At 37.0% G+C, this 21,206-nt stretch overlaps 1 protein-coding gene across 1 annotated transcript; it reads right to left on the bottom strand.

Annotated features, from left to right (window-relative positions):
* Positions 1–5,338: 5,338 nt before the first annotated feature.
* Positions 5,339–21,123, bottom strand: LOC113503818. The gene is given in 5 exon segments (XM_026885916.1): positions 5,339–5,943; positions 6,802–6,918; positions 7,534–7,686; positions 11,933–12,130; positions 20,901–21,123. Coding segments are annotated over 4 exon segments (639 nt in total). The 5' UTR covers positions 20,901–21,123; the 3' UTR covers positions 5,339–5,772.
* Positions 21,124–21,206: the final 83 nt, after the last annotated feature.

Genomic DNA, 21,206 nt, shown 5'->3' with positions numbered 1-21,206 from the left:
ATATCGCTGTCATATAACAACTTTTGCATTTATTATGTTTTTTTTGTTTCCAATAGGCACAAATAATTCAATAATATTGTTAAAACTGATTAAGATATTTTTTTATTCGGTTTGGTTGCCATAAAATTGTCTTTACGGTTATTTAATAAGGTAGATGGTCCTTATTATGTTCACTTATTGAATTTTTGATTTAAATCACATTGAGAACGTTGAGATAATAAAGAAATTTCGTAATTTAGTAGAAAAATATAGGACTTAAAAGCAACCAGTTTTAAAGGAAGTGCTGAAGTTTACAAAATTTTAATATTCGCATTGCATCTCTTAAGGTGAAAAATAAATATTGGTTAAAGAAAACATTATGCTTTATTTCATATCTCACTAGCTTTCCCAGCAGACGTTGTTTGGCCATACAAATAAGTTATGTATGTATTTCTGTATGAAAAATAGATGTCGTATTCTGGCCTATTCTTAGACCTACCCAATATGCACACAAAATTTCTTGAGTATCGGTCTAGCCGTTTTAGAGGAGCTTAATTTCGCACAAAGTGACACGAGAACTTTGTATATTATTTTTTATACTCTTAGACTAAGTCAATGTAGCAAGTTACCCTTTTAAATAGTTTGCCATTATCCCACAAGATGGCACTGTACAACCCTTACCGAAAAGTTAAAAAAAACTGGTTATGTTTGACTCGGAGTCGCTACACTGCGGCTTCCGTAGAAATAGTCTTACAGCGACATCTATCGCGCCTGGAAATAAACAACCCATTCTTTGTACCTAAGGCGTTACAGCGTCACAGCTTTGCTGCGAACCTTTTGAATGAGTTTCACCTAGATAGATACAGTACGAACCTATATTTTATAACCGTACCTTTTAACGATAAGTTCTCGTGGTACAATGGATACCACACTCTGCTAATTAGAAAAGAATATGAACATTTCGTACCCAAAAGCATAAAACGGATTATCTTCATAAGATTTTTCAGCCAAGACTTCTTCAATTGTTTTGAAAAGAAGAGTTTTAGTGCAATGAGTCGTTCAGGGCCCCGATTCTGCCATTTTACAATGGCCGATGAATGAATGGCAATTGGATTAAATTTGATATTGTTTATATTATTTAGCATTTTGCCGATCCAATTTTTGGAAGTTAATTGTATTGGCCTTGAGTGTACCGTCCCGTAATGAATTTACAATTTTTGTATAGAAAAATGATTAAGAGAATACGAAAATTGTCACTTTAAGCCTAATTTTATTCATTCATCGGCAGCTGTTAATGTTGTAATAGCAGAATTGGGGCCCAGGTATTTGAGTCTCTTTTGTGATAACAAAGGGTAAGAATTATTTATCGCAAAGTTTGTGATAGCATCATCAACATCGGAAGTAAGTCGGAAAGGATTTTTTTTTTTTACTTTCTGCAATAACATTAAGGAAGACTTGAAAATAACAAACTCATCCAATTAAAAATACTTTAATACATATATGTTATATCGAATACAGTTTCAACAACATTATCTACGTAACTAACACTGAATATAATTCATTAGCCACATTGTGTAACATTTGACGTAATGTTTAAGGTCTTGTTACACGAGGCGACGCAGGTCTCCAATTTCTAAAATCCAATTTCTTTACACCGACGTGTAGTCTCGAGAATAAGTGACTGCATGGATAGCCGAATGGTTGAGAATGACGTGTCGCGGGTTCGATCCCCGCGTGTTACGAATATTTGCGTGATCAACGAATGCTTGTCCTGTGTCTGGGTGTTTTTGTGCATGTGACTTGAATGTTTGTGAAACCCCACCGCAACACAAAGATAGAATTACTTAGTGCGGAAGTCGTAAAAAATCTGGTGAAAAAGTACAAAACCCATGTTCAGGCTGATACCCAGATACCTCAGTAGATCTCGGATACCCAACGACTCTATTCTCCAAGCACCTACTCATACAGAAATCAAAAAAAAGTTTGCAAGGACTCATAAGACTAATATTTCTTCTACAGTCCATATAAATACAAGTACCTCTTCTGACTAATTGTCTGTGGATGTCATACATCAGTACTGCATTCATTTTTTGTAGGTCGTATTGGTAAAACAATTTCTAACAAAAATGTGATAAAGACTTTCTGACAAACAACTGCCGATACATAAATTTATACAAGTTTGTAAGTACATAGGCATGATGAGTCTTTGAGATTTGAGGAACTATGGCCGTGTAGTTTTGTTAGATACTGTACCTAATTAAATATTGAAACAAGTGCTTTTCTAACGAAAAATTTAAAAAAGTATAGGAGTTTTGAGTCACCTCATGTATAAAAGGACTAAACACACTATAATAGTTATTTAATTATCCTAATAGTAACTACAGTTTACTAGAGTGTAAATTTACTACAAAGTACAGATATACTTTAACATGTATAGAGATACATAGGTATAATAATACAATAGGCCAGAAAGAACAACTTCATAACAAAATCTGAAAGTTAAGTATATATTCCACAACTTTCACACAACGCCATCTAGTATCAAACTAAGAAAAGCTTGTATTATGAGTACTAGACAACTGATAAACATAGTTATATATTTCGAAATACATACATAATATAAATTGCATCTAGACACAGAACAAATGATCGTGCTCATCACACAAACATTTGCCCTGTGTGGGAATCGAACCCACGACCTCCGGTATAGCAGTCAGGGTTACTAACCACTAGACCTACAGGCCAATATAAAAGTGTTATTTGTACCTACAATATATTAATACTGGTATTTTATCATGTTTAACAAGTCTGGCTTATATTAAGTACATATTAGTTATAAAGGGATTTATCCAAGAATAAAATAGATAAAATTAGTGAACAGTACAATATGTCATGTAACATTTATCGATAAATAAATACTTGGATAACTTTAAGCCTTTTTTATAGAATACGATTGGAAATTAATACTCTTATTAATTTGTAATGATTAAGTACACTACATAATATGTATAATATGTCAACTTTTAAATACATGTTTTATCAAATATAACTTTAGGTACTTGAAAATAAATACAAACATGCATAAATACATATAATATTGTCACGTATTCAGATTTTAAATTCTATAGTCTATAGTCTTCTATAGTCAAGTGACATTTCATCATCGTTGACTTCGACGACGAACACAGGTTAAGCTACGCTTGATACGGTGGTACGTGGATGGCTCTTTGTCACTACGAGTTCTTCCGTGTTTTGGAAAGCACGTTAAATTGTGGGACTTCGGCGGTAATTTATACATTTCCGGCACTCGTTATTGTCAGTTAGTTGCGACAAAGTGGCGGTCTTACCAAGGGATATCATGTTGCTCAGATAACTGGATTGAGGAGATCAGATAGGCAGTCGCTCCTTATAAAATGCTAGTACTTAGCTGCATACAGTTAGACTAGAAGCCGACCCCATGGCCCTGAATAAGTCGGAGGCCATGGTGTTTCATGGCCCCCGACGTGCGCCGGCGCCGGGATCACACATCGTGGTCAGTGGGGCCCGGATAGCTGTCGAGTCCACCATGAAGTACTTGGGATTGGTGCTCGACAGCCGATGGGAATTCGGACCCCACTTCCGGCGCCTGGCGCCCAAGCTGTTGGGCGCGGCGGGCGCGCTCTCAACGCTGCTTCCCAACATGGGGGGCCCGAGCACCGCCTGTAGGCGGTTGTACGTGGGAATCGTGCGGTCCATGGCCCTGTATGGGGCCCCTGTGTGGGCGATGGACCTGACGGCCGGCACACTCGCCATTCTGCGTAAACCGCAGAGGGCGATGGCCGTCAGAGTCGTCCGCGGGTACCGCACGATCTCCTACGAGGCGGCTTGCGTACTGGCCGGATCCCCGCCCTGGGACCTGGAGGCGAAAGTACTCGCGTCGTTGTACCGATGGCGCGAGGAAGAGCGGGCACGGGGCTCGAGACCGGCGCAGCGACAGATCGCACTGCGCCGAGCAGAGCTCCGTCAGGTCTTGGTGGCGGAATGGCGGCAAAGGCTTCTGCGCCCTGCCGCCGGCCTCGCAACCGTCGAGGCGATCCGGCCAGTGCTCGACGACTGGCTCGGGAGAAGGCACGGCTCCCTGTCGTTCAGGGTGACGCAGGTGCTGTCGGGGCACGGCTGCTTCGGCAAGTACCTGTGTCGCATAAACAGGGAGCCGGACGCTCGGTGCCACCACTGCGTCCATTGCGGGGAGGACACGGCGCAACACACTCTCGCCGAGTGTGTGGCTTGGGAAGAGCAGCGCCGTGTCCTCACAAATGAAGTAGGAGGCGATCTGTCGCTGCCGGCCGTAGTGCGGAAGATGGTCGGTAGCGCAGAGTCGTGGGACGCAGTGGTGTCCTTCTGCGAGGACGTGATGTCGCAGAAGGAAGCTGCGGAGCGGGAGAGGGAGATCTCGACTCCCTTCCCCGGCCGCAGAAAGCGCACCGGGCGCAGGAGGAGGGCGGACAACGCCCTCTTCCAGCCCCCATGAATGGGTTCAGGGGCGCGGGACTTGGGGAAGCCCCCCGCCCCCTATTCCATGGACCCGAGGCGGAGGCGCGAGCGAGTGTCGGCGCGCGCCTCTGAGGCGGTGCACGGGGTAGGCAAACACCTCACTACCCCGTGCACGAGGCGAGGCCTGGACTGACCGGGCCAGCACTAGTGCGGGGCTGCGGAAGAATTTGGACTCCCGCGGCCCCGCGTGCCCACGTGCGAGGAGACACCGGGGGGTTTTAGCCGGTAAGAGTCCGGCACACCCCTCCGCCTCTCCCCGGGCGGAGGAAGTCCATGAGGATTTCCCCCCGAAAAAAAAAAAAAAAAAAAAAAAAAAAAGAAGCCGACCCCAACAAAGTTGAGAAAATCCCAGGATGACGAACACGTGACTTTTACCTGTACTCTCCTAAAATTCAAGCTTTTTTAAAGAAGTTAACAATTGTAGAAATGTCACTTAGCTAGTGGGACAGGCCGGCTGCCAACGTCTCTTAAAGTAAAACAGCTGTGAAAATGAGCAGGAGCTCTACACAGCGGCATATTCCACACCTGCGGTCAGATTAAAAAAAATGTTGGCAACCCCTGTGAAGAAATTCTTATAATACATGGTATAGATATAATATTGTTATGTAAACAACTATAAAGATATAGAGCACGTCTATTACACTTGTGCCGTTACATTTTGCGCATAAAACCTCCTTGACTACTTACTAAAACTATTTCTACAATGTTTTCAAAATATATAGGCCGATACAGTTAGCAACAGCTTAGCTTTGTTTTGTTGGTAAAGTTAGATTTACTCATTTAGGAAAACAGCGCGTGTGAGGGCTAAAAAAAAAGTTATTTTCAAACTATCTACCTTGCCGTGTCTTCATTAATGTTAACATTTTAACTCCACGCTGTATATCATTTGCAGAAACAACAAATTATATTTTTATAATAACTTTCGTGAGAATGATGAATTATTAAATGATGCAACGGTTTCGTATTTATCACAATTGCCGAAATAGCTTTTGACTCAAGAGCTGACACGGTGGGGTCGACTCGACTCGCGACCAGGCGAAACTAGTCGGGCAATCCCTATAAATACGCGTGAGCAAACCAATGCATCATTTAATAGCAGCAAACAAGTTTATGAGACAATGTTTTAGCTGCAAAACAGAAGTAATCTTCTCATGCCCTCGAGTAAACTGTTGCATCATTTAATAACTGCAAACAAATTCATGTTACGATGTGTCATTAAAACATATTGTATATCTACAATAAAGCCTTTTTGCTCCAAGTTCAGGCTATCTCCTTAAGCATGACGACGAGCGCGTCGTGCGGCGGCGGCACCTGGAACACGGGCCCGCGCGCGTCGCCGTACTCCGCGTAGCGCACGCGCCGCGCCGCGCGCATGCCCAGCGACACGCAGATGCGCTGCGAGTACGCGCCCGTCGCGTCCGCTTTGAACAGCTGGAATATATTTGTGAGGACTATTATAAGAAAGGTTAATAAAGTAAAGTAAAACGTTATTAAAGTAAAGGAGAAAAAGCACTAAGTTTAGCCGAGAGGGCTAAAAATATCAGATGCTAGTAAAAAGCGTTGGTACTAGTAAGTGACGTCACACGAGATTTTAAATCACTGTGTCCTATTCGTTTTTTAATATTTTTAGGAAACCTCTCTGATGGACCAAACAGTTTTTTTGTCAATTACCCTTGTAATGTGATATCCAATTTTTCATCACTAGGAGTAACGTTACTACGTTTTAACGTTACTACGTTCTAATATTTTTAAAACGTAGTAAATTTAAACTTTAAAATGCAGTATTACGCGAAAAGGCTATCCAGAAACAACATTCTTTTTATATCGTTCTCACACCAACATTTCTTTAATTCTGGTTCAAATCACGTGACTTATGTTAATATACCATAAAATAGGGCACTAGGACAAGCAGGGGAGCACGAAGGGGACCGTAACAAACACAGTCGTAAGACATTCAGACTTATTGATTGCAACCCTCTATAAATATTAATATAAGAGTTTAATACAAAAAAAATATTTGCTACTTTTGACCAAATGAAATAAAATCGTTCTGTTGCTGAATTTTTAAACTTGGAGAACACCACTAACATATTAAACATTCTAGTCCTAATAAAGATCACTCAACAGAACAATCAGAACTGGCTCGTCCAATTTTTTTTAATTATATTATTTTGTATCTCCTTCTTAAACTTGAGAGTACATAATAAGTTGCATCTTTTTAAAACCTTAGACATAATTTAAACGGTGACACATTATCACAGATATTAAGAACAGTTATGCATATTGTACCTTAAACCCGTTCTCCTTAGCGATATCAATGCTTCGCGACATGAGTTCCTTGGCGAGTCCGCGGCCGCGCGCCGCCTGGTCCACCGAGATGATGCGGCACTCCAGGATCTTGTCCACCTGGAAATATGATATGGATATTGATAATTCGTACTGAAGATAAAAAGCACCTAAGTATGGTCGTGTTAGCTAAAAACGTCACTTACTATTGCTAACATCACCTGCTTGTAAAAACCTTATTAAATCTATATACTAATATATAAAGCTGAAGAATTTGTTTGTTTGTTTGAACGCGGTAATCTCAGGAACTACTCTCAGGTCCAAATTGAAAAAATATTTTTGTGTTGAATAGACCATTCATCGAGGAAGGTTTAAGGCTATATACCATCACGCTGAGACTAATAGGAGTGAAGATACAATGGGATGAAGTCGCGGGCAACATAATTAAATATATTTGATGGTAGCTTATAATTAATGATGATGAAATCTTAACCAAACCCGCTTCGAGGATAAACATCATAAATTAAAAAAAAAATGTTTTAAAGATGATTTATATTTAGATCTGTTCAAGTAAATGATTGGCGAACCCGATTTATCAAACGCAACACAAGGATATTAAACATTTCAATCATTATAATAAATACATAGTAACAGTAACAACACAAAAGTGATTGAACGTATGAAATAAGTCCCTGGTTCAGTACTTTGGTAAGTACAATGGGTAAATATTCTCACCTGATAAGTGTTGAAGAGGTCGAGGTCTCGGCTGACGGTGTACAGGATCGTGAATATCTTGTTGAACTTCTCGTCTGTTGACTCGTGGATCTTCTCTAATGACTGCTCGATGTCGCCGGGTCATAAGATGCCGTTTAAACCCACTCCAAGGACCTGACATTTGTAATATACGTTTTATTAAACGACTGGTGGAACGCAACGTATTTTTAAACGTATCGTTACTTTTTTCGATACATCCCCGCGACACAAGTGAAAATGAAAATGAAAATGAAAAATGAAAATGAAAAAATGTTTTATTTTCAAAAAACAAGTTGTCTTAACGGCTATCGATTGGAGCCTCCCTTTAAGCAAAAAGCCTGTATTGGGAAACTCCGCTCTTTCATATATGTAGTTAGAACACAAACTTGTTATAAGGGTTACAATAGTAAAGGTTATACAGGTTTAACAACTAGAAATAATTAAAAATAATTAAAAAGAGTTTATATAAAATTTGTGATAGTTGGAGTTTACTAGTGTGAGAAGCTGTGTGAGAGAAGGGGTGTATTTGTGTGTGTGTGATAGGGTGTGTGTGATAGGGTGTGTGTGATAGAATGTAAGGATGAGTCTATGACAGAGTAGCATGTGACCATGAGTGAGGCAGTGTGGGTGTCTGTGAGAGAGAAGATGAGTGAGGTGGGTGGGTGCTTGTGCGTGTGTGCATGTGTGTAATTATTATGTTATTGAAGCAGGGCCTCTACCTCATCGTATGTAAGTGGTTTAACCCAATCTTTCACTATTTTTTTACATTCATATAGTGGCTTGCTATATATGTAGCTATCCTTATTTATTTTATTATATAATTTTAGAGATCGTTTATTATATTGAATGCTGGCAAATTTAGTTTTTACTCGGGGAATTTCAACTATCTTATCTTTTCTTCTTTTCAAAATTGAGTCAGGAACATACGGTAGGGTTTTGTGTTTCTTCAAAATGATTTTTAGTATGTACAACTTTCTAACTGAAAGTAAGTTACTTTTTTGATACATAGCGTGTGTAGGATGCCTTCTGTTCATGAAATACATTATTTTTATTAGACTACGTTGACTTCTTTCGAGGTCAATAAATTTAGTTTTAGCTGCACCTCCCCAGATGGGAATGCAATATTCCAGAACAGACTGCACCAAAGCCACGTATATTTCACTGAGCACATTTCTAGGTGTTTTCGTGTCAGTGGGTAATGCTTTTGGCACAATGTGTCTGAGGTTCTTAAAAATCCAGCTGAGCTTTCTGATTCTGGTCGAAACTTGGTCAAGGTGTGGGTACCAGGAAAGTGTCTGATCAATAATGATACCTAAGTATTTGCATTGTGACACTTTCTCTAGTGTTGGACACAGACAATTATCTAGGTCATCACATGTGTGAACTTTTATGTTGAAGTCTGAGTTTGGATGGGTACGATTAGAAATACTAAAGCATATGTATTTCGTCTTAGATGAGTTTAATGTAAGTAAGTTAGCTTTAAGCCACCTAGCCACTTGAGCCATACCAGTTTCAGCTGAACGTGCAACCTCATGCCAAGAATTGCCAGTGAAAATGATGGCAGTATCATCGGCATATGATAGTACTTTGGCATTATTGAGATTGAGGTTGCAAAGGTCATTAATATAAAGCAAGAAGAGCGTGGGGCCCAGAACGCTTCCCTGTGGTACGCCATACGTGACGTCAGCATCACTACTGACGTATGCTCCTACTTTAACCCTTTGTCTCCTATTAGTGAGGTAATCTCTGAAGAGTTTCAGTGGAATTCCTCTAACTCCAGCGCTTTCTAACTTGTTGAGCAGAATGGGAACAGAGACGGTGTCAAATGCCTTTTTTATGTCCAAAAATGCAGTGAGACATTTATTACCCTTATCCAAATTATCAACTATATGTGAGCTGAGTGCAGTAACTGCATCTTCAGTTGATATACCTTGCCTAAATCCAAATTGAGTGCTGCTTAATATGTTTATTTTTGATAAATAATTGTGAAGTCTTTTATTTATTAACTTTTCTATAATTTTTGATATAGCTGGTAGAATAGATATTGGCCTGTAATTATTAACATCGTCACTGTCCCCACTCTTATGAATTGGAATAATCACAGATTGTTTAAGAGCAGCAGGAAAAACACCTTTCGAAAAACAGAGATTAGTCAAGTGAGTAATGACTGGAACAATTTCTGGTCCCATAAATTTTAAGAAACGAGTTGATACGCCATCCCACCCAGGTGCGCTGTTAGATTTAAGGCCCATCAAGACAGATAGTACTTCTTGACAATCAGTATCAACAAGAACAAAAGAGTTACTATGTACAACAGTTGGGTTAGACTGACAGCTATTAAAAGTATGGACTGATGAGGGTTGAATTTGTAAAGCTAGGTTTTTACCGGCGTTTGCAAAAAAATCATTTATGTAATTAATGGATTCATCTGGGGTAGATTTAATATTTAATAATTCTGAACTTTGATTATCATTTATATTAGTGTAGGTTAAGGTTTTAATATTTTTCCATAATAACTTATTATTTTTCACGGATTTAGCTAGTAGTTCCCGTTCATATTTTCTTTTTAGTTTTTTGATCAAGTTGTTGCAGAAGTTGCGATATCTGCGATAAGTTATTTTAAGTATATCATTAAATGGATCATCGCGGGTTTGTTTTTGTAGCTTGTTACGATTTTTAATGCATTTTAATATTCCAGGCGTGATCCATGGTTTAATGATACGCTCCCTATTTGGTATAGTTTTAATAATTGTATGTTTTTTTATAGATTCTGATAATCTATATAATAAAAGGTCAGTTAAACGCTCAGGATCTTGGCAAAGGAGAAGATCTGAAATATTATTTTTCCTCAGATATGTTAGAGCCTGTTCGAAATCTATAAATATTGTAGTTTTTCTTGGCTTTAGTTTATGTTTTACTTTGGATAAAGATAAGAATGTTGTGTAATGATCAGTGATGGACGTGTGTAAAATAGCAATATTTGCTGTGGTCTTTTTTCTATTTATCCTGATCATAAAGTGATCCAAACAGTTAGCTAAACGAGTAGGCAATGTGTGTCCGGGTAGTATGCCGTAAGATGATAACATATTAAGGTAGTTTACCTTATTTTTATGCTCTTGTGGCGGTTCAGTGTCTTTCGTAGTGAGGTTGATATTAATATCACCCGCAATAATAATGTTACCATGAGATGTCAACGTATTAATATGAGAGCTTAGAGAATCTATGAAACAGTCCGCATTCGTGTTAGATGGTGACCGATAGATACAAAGAATTATATTATTAAGTACTTTCACCTGAATACACGATGCTTGTGTCAGTGTTACTTCTGTAATTTTAGGTTTTAATGAATTTTTGATATAAACAACCACGCCGTCATTTTGGTTTAGGTGACGAGTGGTAAAAAAAGAGTTGTAGTTATCAATTTGTGGAATATTTTTATTTGAGTTCAGTCTGCATTCCGTCAAAATTATTATGTCCGTTTCGAAAACAAAAGTTGACAATAAAAGTACAAAGTCGTCGAAATTGCAGTAAATACTTCTTATATTTTGCGAAACGATGGTCAAATCATTTTTATTAACCCTGACATGTTTATGTAACTCAGTGCAGGTACATTGAAAAGTTCGCGCAACTTCAAAATTGTCTATATCTGTTACTGTTTGTAAAGTAGTATCCATTATTTTATGTAATCATAAGAGTTGATGTCAGTGCATTGTGATAAATCAAAACATGAATTTAGAAATGCCGGTACTAGGTTTGTGGTAGCTAAATATGTAGAAACGCTTAAATGTGTACGAATAGGATAGCTTAATATTGGAGCGAACATGTGTGGCGGTAACAAGTGAGCAATAAGATTAGGTAGATTAAGTAACAAAAGTTTCATGTAGCATTTTTTTAGTAGGATGTCGATATTTAGGTGTTTGTAGTATATTCCATATGATGGTTTACTATAATGCGATATAATAAACGCACAATCTATCAAGTTGTTTATTTTATAAGTGTATATAGCAAGTAGGTGTAGTGAAGAGATATATATGTATATTCGGAGTGTTTGTGTGTATGACTTATGTGTAGACATTCTGGATAAAAAAGTAACATGCACTATAGTTAAAATTTTTGTTACATTGTTATCATTAAAACATACAACTATTATTAAATAGAAAACAACAAGTATTCAAATGCTTACTGCGAAAGAGAGAGAGAGAGAGATTCGTTCTCTTAAAAAAGCAAAAGAGCAATGGAAAACCCATTTGACCCCAAATAACGTTACAACCTCTGTTATGTGTAGTGGAGTGTATAATGTAGAGTATTATCTTGTTGGAAAACGGTAAAGTCAAAAAAATCAAATGATAATAAAAACACCGCTTGTCTATCTACTACTCACCGTATCGCCTTCCATGGCGGCTATAGACAGTCCATCAGCCATGGTGGCGGCGCACAGCCCCTCGAGCGCGGCGTGTGGCTGCCCGCGCTCGCACAGCGACACCGCCTTGTTCAGCGGCTCGTCAGCGAAGAAGTTGTCCCGGAGGTGCTGGATCACCGCCTCGCTCATGTCCGGGGTTATCGTTACGAAGCGCGCCATCTGATAATTTGATATTTTGTAGGTTAATAGGTGTTTTCGCGGCGTTCCCGCTTGGCCCCAGGCTAAAGGGAACGGGAAAGCATTCCAGTGGTTTTAGCCGGTAAGAGTCCGACATCTTCCAGTCTTCCACAGGGCAAAGGAAGTTCAGTTCGGGGAAAAAAATGGTTATGAAGCGTTTATGTCTTGAAATGTATGTACGTTTATGTCATGGTTTATTGCACAATTTTTTGGGGGAACGGTTTTGATGGTAGTGACGAAGTCATTTCAAGATGCTTGTGTTGAAATAACTTGAAGCCCCATGAGCGCCAGTTCCAAATCATTCTATATCTCACAACTGGAATTGTGAGGTTTTAGTCGCTTAATTTCTGGTACATTCGGTTTACAATTAACTTTGCGCTGCCTTTCCAATGAAACAAAATAAAACATGATTGATACAGTTGATGTTTGTACTGTTTACTGTCCACTACAGAAAATAGAACGAGAAACAAAAAATCTTTTTTACCTAAGTATAGGAAATAATAAATAATAAGTATAAAAGCATTTCCTTTGATCAAAATATGATAAGGTTTCATTGGATTTCAATGCCTAGTCCACATTTACAAAAACAACCCTTTATTTGTTCAACAAATGGTGTGTACAGATTACACAGACCATCCGAAAGGTTTACCCTTATCTAAAACATTAGATCGCTATAAATGTTCAATCCATTTAGCGGGGCCGCCGGGGCGCGTCGACTTATTAAACGAGACCCGGTCTGCCGAGAGTTCCCGAACTTTACCGAACATTGCCGAGCGCGATCGAACTCTCCGTAGCCCGTAATTATTGAGTATCCTGCTTATCTGATGTTTTTGCTGAAATGCTGACCGACGGGATCATAAATATTTAATATATCACTGCCTGGTTGGGTTAAGTCCGGTATATTTGCCCCAGGGGTGTTGATGCTTCGATTATAAGGACTATAGTTTAGCGAATTAAGTGTGTGCAATTTCAATTATTATTTGAAAGACTTTCAAGCTAAGTTCAATCGAAGTTTTTAGAAGATTGTTGTCCCAGTTCACTTTAGAGCTCTATCTATCCTATATGGCATATACTTCTATGGAATGAAGCAAGTTTCTTATACGCGGGATTGATATCACAAAATGAAGACTTGTTATTGAAGACCAATTCATTTTGTCCTAGCAGACTTGAATCGAAAATTCTCTGAAAATGTTTAACAACAACTTTTACTCTTTTCTAAATGAGTTGACGAAATCTCAAAGTACCAGACGGTACTACTTAAACAAAAACATTAACTCTACATATTCATATACCCAATTAATATTCATCTTCAGACTACACCTCTCCAAAAGTATTAACAATGACCTTTTAAAGGTCAATTCTAACAGAGGTCAGGTCAGCTGTCCGTTCGGGATGACCTCCCTGAATTCCTAACATCGCCGACATAAATACTTTTTGCTAATCACCTTTTAAGTACTCCACTTGAATAAAAAAGGGTTCGTTATTTATGAACTAGCTGTGCTCCGTTTTAACTAGCGTTGCGCTTTTTTTGTAACGCATTGATTTATAAAAACTAACCAATAGTTAATTTTACTAAATACTAACAAAACAATACATTTCAATACTCTTCAGCGCCTTTTGTAGGTAAGCACAGTAAAGGTTGTTTTACAAATTCTACTTTTGAGTAAACTTTTTCGGAAATTGATTGAATTGTTTTAAGTCATCTATATATATAGGTACTAGCTTTTCGCCCGCGGCTTCGCCCGCGTCTATGTTGGTTATATCGCGTTTCCAAGAGAAGTTTTCAAAAGTCCCGGATAAAAACTATACTATGTTCTTTCTCAAGGTGAACTCTATCTCTGTACCAAATTTCATTAAAATCGGTTCAATGCTTTAGACGTGAAAGCGTGACAGACAGACAGAGTTACTTTCGCATTTATAATATTAGTAGGGATAATTTAGCAAACCAATTCAAACTTAAACAGTTGTTACCTTTTATCATTCTTTTGAATCAGGATATCATATTCAAAACGAAGATCGCAATTTCGATACTTACTACCAGATATTATATGTACAAAACTAAATCTACATTATATTTGTAACCAACCCCGACAGGTGATTTCAGATATGAACACGTCCAAACAAATAACCAAACTTTATTACATGTTATTCAATAGCAAACAACATTTACCTATAAATTATTAATAAATTAACCAAGGATGGAACCAACCAAATCAAGGAATGAAGTTATTTCGTGCGGCCTTTCGTATCAATAATTCATTGCCTTGTGAGTGGTCAAGTTTTGCAAACATGAAGGATAAGGCGTTTCTAATCGAAGAAATGCAAGTATCCTGTGTATTTGAGAAGTATAAACGTTAATCAGTTTGAAGTTGCCTTTAAGTCGCATACTGCCTTAGAAACTTGAAGTTCAAAAAGGCGTATCAGAATTACAGACAGTTTTGTAAACTTAAGTGGTGTCAATATACAGAGGTGACTGAAAGCTACTTTCTTTAACAATGGCACTTAAAATTCAGACAAGTCACTACTTTAAATTCCATCCGACGAAGGAATAAATGACCTAGCTCGCTAGAAGCTCACTTTAACACACTTTCAAGGAATATGTTCGCAATCAGGAATAAAAGTGATATTTTTTCTAGAAGCTATGTTACTCGTAATTGTATTTTTAAAAGAAGGCTATAAACTTAAAAAAAACAACCGGGAATACTTGGATACGCATCGCAAAAAAGCGCCTAAAATCTTACAGTAATTTATTTATAATCGATCCTATAATATAAAGATAAAACAAAGCCAAAGTAAGTTACACTACAAAATGACAGCAATAATAAGATTGATGAATGGGTATAAAAAGAAAAATCTCATTAGTCCCTCAGTTAGATAATTGAAAAGTATGAGACATGTATTTTTTCCTTTTTCAGAAAAACTAGAACTGACAAAGATTTTAAAGTTTAGGAGACCTGTGACGTAACGTTATGGTAAAATTTATACTCAATCGTGACGTCACGCGTAAGTTTTATTCACTGTAATTTGGTCAATTTATGTTTGCGGGACGGATACTGCAAAAAAAATTTTTCATCATCCCTATTCTACATAATGTTACATAGGTGGTAAATTATAACTATGTTCTCAGCTCATTGTAGACCCTGTCGGGCACAGCAGAAGTAGTAGAAGCAGTAGTACCTCCGATACACGACATCACTTTATAATAAGATACTTTCACATTAATAAACATAATAAAACTCTCGCGTCGAGGCAACAAAGTTAATAAAATCAAATGAATAATGTAACTCAGCTCCAACAAACAATCTATCAACATACTTATACATAACAAGGTACGTGCTGAAAGCGACAAGAGAACGAAGAAGTGAGACGCATTTACGCGTGAAAAGAAAGTGTGAAAGAGACGACGGTATTATGTAGCTCTCCGTCGATGTCTCAAGTTAAATGTTCGTGTTGAAAACTGATATGTGAATCTGTATTTGATACAGTTGTGGTGATTGTCAAACTATGACTTGATACCACAGCTAGATACTGAATATGGAAATTAAGAGTGTTTAATACTAAAGTGACGAAGGAGGTTCGTTGAACCGATTTTTTCGTTGAATTTTGCGTTAAAATTGATAAGAATATGCATTGTAACACGTAAACATAAAAGAGGTTTATATTTTTGTTGATCTCAACTTCATGTATAAAAAGTGAACGTGGAAATACGAATACAAAATAATGTCTTCAATCGTCTAAATTATAAAACAGTCACAATAACAATTAGCATCAAGAGAAAACTTGTTTACTGCAACTGTAGATAAAACTATACACTAGCCCCTGACTAACGAGGCTTGAAGATACAACAATCCTTCATGATGATAAACAACGCCTAGCCATAGACAACGGGCGGTGGGGTGACTCTGCTTTTGACAATTAATCATTTCTCACGCCTTGTTGCGCGGGCACGTCGCTACGAGCTACGAGCTACGAACCAGGAGCTACGCGCTACGATTATGCTACGAGTTTAAATAGGACAGAATGTTTTATCGTAGCTAGTTAAATATGTAGTCGTTTTAAATTCTTAAATATAATGTATAAAATTGTTATAATTTTTTTTATTGTAAAAATGTGTGAATAATGTACAAATTACAAATGTTTACTTAAATTGTAATAGTACCGAAAAAACATAAATAATTATTAAAAAATGTTCAATAAGACGTCTTAAGTTTACTCAGGTTAAGTCTACGGCCTAAGTCTAGACTCGGGTCAACAGAAAAGACTATACTTCATGAAATAAAAACAATACCAAAGAGCTTTCAAATTAATTAGAAATAGTTTAAAAAAATAAAAGAAAAACTTTTATCAATAAAACCTCTAGACTTTAGCAGTTCGCCTTATTCAATAGGCTTTGTTCGGGATGAGGGGAGGCAGCGAGAGGAATTCCACCCATTGCTCCTCACTCCTCCCAACTCCTCCCCACTCCTCCCTAAGGCTTTACGATACGGTATTACGGACCATTAGTCGAGAGAATTTTTGACAAGGCCACATTTGAGGGTAGTTTGTAAAAGATTTGACAAATTAATAAGATGTAACATGATTTGTTTTTTGTTTGATGTTTTAGGCTTACGTTTAATTAATTTTTGATTGTTAATTTGTATGTTTGTATGTTATCTAGTCTTTTAAGCATTATAGGGAGTATAATCTAACGGTATAATTGGCTCTATGGTTTACATAATTGATATTGTACAGTTATTGTCTATAATAGCAAACAGAGCAGAGAGAACCAAAAAACCTAACTGTTTATAGGAACTACATGGATTTTATTTAACATGGTAAAGTATAGAAAGGTAGGTTCTTTAATTGGGCTTCGATGGTTGAAGGAAAATATACCGCAAACCTGTTATAACATCAATATCTTCAGCCTAAGAGCTCTAAAACAAAATTAAGTTCAATTCTCAATAGGCCTTGCCAATGGCTTACTAAGAAATTTCCAATGACCAAGTCCTGCAAGTATTAACAAAGAAACTTCAATTTTATTTCAATAGCAATAAAGTTGAAAACAGGTCAGCAGTGAATTGAAATAGATAGAAAACTTATTTTCTTAGTGGACCTTATTGATTGGAACTGAACAATGGGGCTAAGTTCTTGGTAAACTGGGTTCTGCGAAAAAGGTTGTAGTTTTAAGGTGAAATGTGTCTATTGTTGTCTATGGTCGGTACTAGTTATTGACGTGTCAATTTAAAACGGTTTTCTCTCTCTACGACGGTTTTAGTTTTGATAGAGAACTTTACAGCCACTCTAAATTCGAATGTCTTTTTATTAATCGACCAACATTGAATAACTTAAGAATATTTAGTCAAAGTTTTTAATATAACGCACTCTGAGAAAATTAAACACGTAGTTTTTTGTTTGAATGTCAAGACACGTCCCTAATATCTCAATTTATTTTTATAAAGTATATAATTGCGAGTATTTTGAGTAACCTGCAGAAATTATGCCGACTCAAACGTAAATGTTCAATTAATTAAATAAAAAAGCAGACGTTGAACACTAAATAGACCGGTGTAAGAAGAAACCATAAGTGACTTATTAAAGTTCTGCCAAGGATCACTAAGGCTACATTGCCTGAGAGACCGTCTATCACCAGGCTGTAATTTACCAGGTGATGCATTTCTGTTGCCGTTATCAAAACAAATAATAAAAAAATATCTAGTTTAACAACCGCTGATACTAGTACCAGTTTGATGGGTAGACAAATGTTTTATTAAACTTGGTTTTCTTTACGCAAAACACGACACATACATCAAAGAAAACTAAACAATTCCTTTAGTGGCCAGAGTCACTATCACTTTATATTTATCAATTTCCTTTCTGTCCAAGCTTCATAACAGAGCTGTGAAACACTCTGAACCACACATACATACAAACAAGCACGCTCTTTGTAAGCTTTGAACAACTGCGAGAGGGACGCGGTAATTAAATGTCGAGAGAATCCACAGTATAAACATATAGTACAATAACAAGAACATACTGTATTGTTTAGAGAATGTCTTGAGAGAATAGTTCAAAGTCTAGCTCTTTGTAAGGTGGTATGAAGGTTATGGAGCTATGTGGGGTCTGGAATTTGTGTGTGTGTGTGTGTGTGATGGGTAGATGAATAAGTGTTTCACGTGAAGTGTAAAATGGTTAGGTGGTGGTTGTTGAGTTGGCTGGTGATTAAGATGAAAATGATGAAGTCTTTTGTGTGAAGAGTACAAGTGTTTTGAAAACAGATCAAAATGTCTCTTTAAGGTCTGAGGCCTGACCAATGTTAGCCAGTTTGTCTCACATTATTTCGTAGAAACGAGAAAATGATAAATTGAGGTGTATTTTAGAAGCCTACCATAAATTTTAAGAGAATAGACAATTGAAAACGGTCAAACGGATGTAAATGACATTTTATTTTGACAATTCAAGAACGTTTTCTATCAACGCTGACTATTTTCAAAATATGACTTGATCAAAGAGGCTGAAAAGACAGTGACACGCTGTCAGGACTAATTGTTCCTCTATAGAGAGAAGAGACAGAGATATAATAAACTTAAATTCATAGTAGATTGTAATATGTATCTACATATTGGAATCAATTGGAAGGCGACCCCTTGTAAATAGGTCGCGTCGCTCTGTGAGTTAGCATTGTAGGAACAAGTCCTTTGACAACGTCAGAAAGTTTACGAAGCTAGTTATGGAGTGAGGCCCCATGCCTAAGTGGGACTTAGGTCTTTGTTTCTAATGTATGTTCCTTGTGATGTATAGAAGTAGGTACTTGATTGAATTTGTACGAGATTTGTTTACAAATTTCTTTACAAAAAATATTCAGTTGTTTTTGTGTTACACAATAATGCAATAGTTACAGTCCGAAAAGCAATGCTCGTGCAATTTTTGAGATTAAGATCCTCTAATATATTTTCTCGTAAGGTAAAAAATATCCATCTTTTAGAATGATTTCGTCAACCATTTAATCTTAACCATTAAACAGCGAAACAATGCTATTTCGCACTTTAACAATTACATATCCATCACACACTCCCTCTATAATACAAGTTCGTATGTATACATTTTAATCTCACATTCAAAACCTTCGCACACAACCGAAAACGTTTTCACCGAACCAAAAGCAATATCGTTTGGAATACAAAATCGTTCAATAAACTGACTACATATGAATACCATGAATAAGTACCTACGTAGTACCTATCTCCCGGGGTATAACGCTGACGTTGCTCGCAGGTGGGAAATTGATATTTGAAAACATCCGAGAGCGCTCACTTCGACGATATAATTTAACACCATTTTACGGGCACACAATTTCCTCCCAAACTTCCAATAACGATATAGTAGGTACGGTAAATAAGTTATTGTTGAGCAGAGGGTCTACTACGAGGTTTTAAAGTTATGTTACTGCGGATGTGGGAGAGAGATGCCGCATACCATGTATAGCGCTGTCACGCTTTCACAAACGTGATGGTAGAGGCTCGGTGCAGAAAAGAGGTTGATTGAGTTATAACTTTAGAAAAATGTTTTAATGGTTCTTTGAAAGTTGATTCAATTAATGGCTCATCTTTTAATGGTTAGCTATCGCAGCGGCGTTTCTCTTCAGCTACAACAGTCTGCTTCGATAAGAATAAAATGCGCGAAGTCTAAACAATACTTTTGATAACGAAAAAAAAGAAGTGGCGTAAGTTTCGTTTTTCTTACTGATAATTAACTTTCGTTCAATAAATTTCTCAAAATAATAATAATCTGAATTTTGACATTTGAATTCTTGCGAATAACAAATAAACAAATTCGCTTGATTTGAACTACTCTCACACCAAACTACTCACTAACGATCTACTAAAGAAAGGAATTATTGGCTACAAGCAAAACCTTTTATTCTTCCGCCTTTATTATAACAAGAAGCTATGAATGTACATTTGTGTATAGGGTCCTATTTGCAATATCAATAGAAATATACCGAAAAAACGTATGTAGGTACTGTGTATTCAACTTAATGTATTAAAATGCCTTTAAAAATGAAAAGAAAGAAAAACAATAACAGATCGGAAAAAGAACAGCTAATATATACACTTGAATTTATTAGGTATTATTTCTTTCAAATACCTACAAGAAATATTTAATCGTATATTGCCCAATGTTGTTTACTATACACGTTGACCTGTTGTGCTCATAAATAAGGATAGTCGTCGTAAAAATGAGGGGAAGTCAAGATGATAGGGAGAACCGTCTTGCGCGATATTAAAAATATTATATTGTCACTTGAAACTTATCACAAAAAAAACAGAAAACAGTATCAAGCCTTAGAATGGGTCAGTGGGTCATCTTAGAGGCAGTGAATGAATTGTGTATGTTAAAGTTTGGTTAAACTGGAGAAAAAATCGGATATACTATATAAAACAACTATAACTCTATTAATTATCATGAAACATTTTAGGTCAACATTATTAATAAAATAACATTCACAAAATAGAAGCAGACAGCTCAAAAAACAATGTACCATTCTCCGTTACGATTTCAGAAAAAGAAAATAGGCCGAATTAAATCCGCCCGCCACAACAAAACGTTTAACAAAAAGATAAAAACTAAAACCTTCAACATTTAAAAATCGAACACGACCTCACAGTCAATAAAAAAAACTAGTACTTTTTTTATTTAAGTCATACTTTAGTATCTACATACAGCCAAGTAGTAAAAAAAGTAATTAAAAAAGAGCGACTAGAGGTGTACTCACCGTGCGAAGGCGTCGAGCTCCCGCTGCGCACTGATAAGGGTCGCCCGCCCTACCCCAGTTAGCGTTGCATAGATTATGCGTGGACCAACGAGGCCGGATTGTAGATATTGACAATTGATTTTAAAGGTGTTATGGATGTATTGCATGGGCTTTTATAAAGGCATCCGATTGTTATTGCTCGATTTCAATTTTATGCTGTAAATTTGTGTTATCAAATCATTCCTTTGTAAGCTTTATAAAATATAAGTATGTAAATAGATTTCTAAAATTGATTTTTTAGAGGCAATAATTATGTAACTTTAATTT

This window comes from Trichoplusia ni, chromosome 20 (assembly GCF_003590095.1).
Source record: "Trichoplusia ni isolate ovarian cell line Hi5 chromosome 20, tn1, whole genome shotgun sequence".
Classification (NCBI taxonomy): domain Eukaryota; kingdom Metazoa; phylum Arthropoda; class Insecta; order Lepidoptera; family Noctuidae; genus Trichoplusia; species Trichoplusia ni.
This window is presented reverse-complemented; position numbering and strand designations above follow the sequence as displayed.